This window comes from Triticum aestivum, chromosome 1A, assembly GCF_018294505.1.
Source record: "Triticum aestivum cultivar Chinese Spring chromosome 1A, IWGSC CS RefSeq v2.1, whole genome shotgun sequence".
In the NCBI taxonomy this organism is placed as follows: Eukaryota; Viridiplantae; Streptophyta; class Magnoliopsida; order Poales; family Poaceae; genus Triticum; species Triticum aestivum.
Window position 1 is genome coordinate 580,316,771 of NC_057794.1, and position 2,619 is coordinate 580,319,389.

The window sequence follows — 2,619 nt, forward strand, 5'->3', positions numbered from 1 at the left end:
CGCACCATCTCTGATCGACAAACAAGAAACCGCAACACGTCAAGGCTGCACCTATAATGAATCTAGATCGACCATTCGGATCCTGCATCATACCGATACCTACATAGATCTCATTTGAAAACTGGCATATCATAACTTGGGAAAATATGTTTACCTGTTTTTGAGAAATTTGAAAAAGTTCATGAATTAAAAATATTGTGGGATTTTTATTATAAAAATACGTTCAAAATAATTGAAAAACATGGAATAAAAAAATTTCACAATTTTTATAAAATGTTCACAGACTTTAATCACGAAATTAATAAAAAAGAAAAGGAGAGAAAAACCAACTGGGCTTAAGGGGAGTGGCGTTCTGCCTGTGGGCTGGGCCTTGCTAGCGGGGCGGCGGGCCACATTCATTCGTTGGATGACGATGGATAAAAGAAGGCCAGAGAAGAAACCAGAAGAAGAAAGAAAGAACGGCATTTTGGCTCCCCCATCGGACGGATCGGAGTTGGCGAGCGACGGAGGAACCCTAACCTATATCAGCGAAGAAGAACAGGTGCGCGCCCCAAATTCCGTGCTATTACGCAGGCGACTACCGATGGCGGCGCTTCGAGTCGCGGCGAGGAGGCTCGTCGGCGGTGGCCAGACGCCGGCGGTGGCTGTGGACAAGGCGCAACGCCGGCTCTTCCCGAGGCTGTCCCAGGTCCACCGGGTTAGGTCCACCACATCCTCCGCTGCTGCGGCGGCCAAGGTACTTTACCCCCGCCGGCTGACCAATTTCATATCTTTTTCAGTTTTGTGCGATTGTTTCTGTAACCTGGACTAGTATATGCTGTGCTAATAGCTCGTTCGATAATCCAACTCCAAAATTGAATCCAGTTCTTGCGTTTCCTCAAGAAAAAGAAAAATATAACAATTGTTCTCGACCTGGCAAGATGCATAATCAATCCGAGGACCGAATAACAAAACCCTGTATCTAAACGCTTTGATCCATGGACCGGCTAGTACTACTATTTTTCCGTTGCATGATCATTTATGTAGCAAATCTTATGCTCTACTGCAATCTGCAAAGCAGGGCTGTGATTGTGAAGATCGGGAGAAACTCCTGAGAGAGATCCATAACATGAGAGAGGAGCTGTACGATAAGGTTTCGCACGCGGAAAGGACCTACGATATCCCTGGCAGGGCAGGCAAACATATCAGTCAGCTGCGCGAGGAGCTCGCCGTGCAAGTGGATCCTAGACCCGGGGACAGCACATGGTATGTATAATCATCTTCTATTTACAAGATTTTTGGGGGGTTAACAAGTTATCTCATCTGAACCTAACCTGTAGGCGCGAGATGCGAGTGCTAGATCCACTTGATCGTTGCATGGGATTTGCAACTTTGACCTTCAGCTTGTATGTGCTCATGAGCATGGCCGCTGGTTAAGATCGTTGAATTGGATCCAGATGAAAAGCAATGGATCCAGAAGAAAAGAGGGGAGGCGCGCAAGCAAAGTGAAACAAAATGATTGAGGGCCATGTTTATGAACGGCACAGGTCCAATAAATGGTTGTTAGTGTGCGAAAAATGCTAGTAATGGAGGCCGCGCTACAGGCAGGCACACACATGCAAAGCACCTGGGCATCTTACACGCATCTGACATGTAGGCACAACATCGGTCGCTGTAGAACTCCTGTGCATGCATGCTGTGGACGATTGTTGGCCAGCGGAGGGTACTAGCGGGCAAAGTGCGACGTGGAGCATTTGCGTCCAGCGAACATCCATGGGTGTTACGTTTTCACCATTTGCTCGTGACTAAGCAAGCAAGATTATTTTTGATCATGTTAATTCGGATGTCTGATTTCACCAGCAAATGCACATCGATGTGTAAACTGATAAACACTAATCCTAAACAGGCGTTTCGTCATTTTTACACGCCAGGAAATCGGAGCGGCTTAGGTACATGCACGTGCTTATGTTGAATCAGATAGATCAAGCAGTTTTGTCCTTGATTAATCATGCCACGGCGTCATGTTCATGCATAAGTGTTCGGTCTGCATTAACGTCTTAAGTTTCAGGAGAGACGCCCGCTCTAGTCGTACAGCAATGCGCCGCGCTCTGTGCTTCACTTTCCCTCGTTCCGGTCACTTGTGCGAATTTACTTCACGCTCACATCCACCAGCCCCTGTTGTCGTCTACCTCCACCCAACCAATTGACCGCCATGTCTCTCTGTTCTTCTCCCCCGAAGGAACACCCAAGGAACAAGGTGCGGCACCTCCACCGCCGAGCTGGCGACGGCGAGGCTTAGGGTCAGTTTGGTTGAAGGCCTGGACAAGATGCCTGGAAAAAACCCATGCCTCAGTTGTTGGAAATTTACCTGGTCAGGCGGGCCTAGCGTGCGTGCGCTTTTTGTTTCACCCTGGCCCTGCTACAGCCTTGCAGTGCAATAGCCTATGCGCGTGTATATGAACGCTTGTGTCTGTACTGATGCTAAAAAAAACTTGATGCAAAAGATATAATATAATATTGCCAGGTGCCCTAATCACTTTTCAGGCTTCTGCATGCCAGGCTAGTATCTACTGTCCCTGGACACACCAAACAGACCCAGGCAGGTCCAGGGAAGCTCCATGCCAGACAATTCTTTGCCGA

General features: G+C 47.9%; 1 protein-coding gene across 1 annotated transcript; it reads left to right on the forward strand.

Moving 5' to 3' along the window:
* Positions 1-465: 465 nt before the first annotated feature.
* LOC123182381 (uncharacterized) lies at positions 466-1,865 on the forward strand. Its single transcript, XM_044594928.1, has 3 exons — positions 466-736; positions 1,061-1,245; positions 1,320-1,865. The coding sequence occupies exons 1-3, from the start codon at positions 584-586 to the stop codon at positions 1,414-1,416; spliced, it is 435 nt and encodes a 144-aa protein (XP_044450863.1). The 5' UTR covers positions 466-583; the 3' UTR covers positions 1,417-1,865.
* The last annotated feature ends 754 nt before the right edge of the window (positions 1,866-2,619 follow it).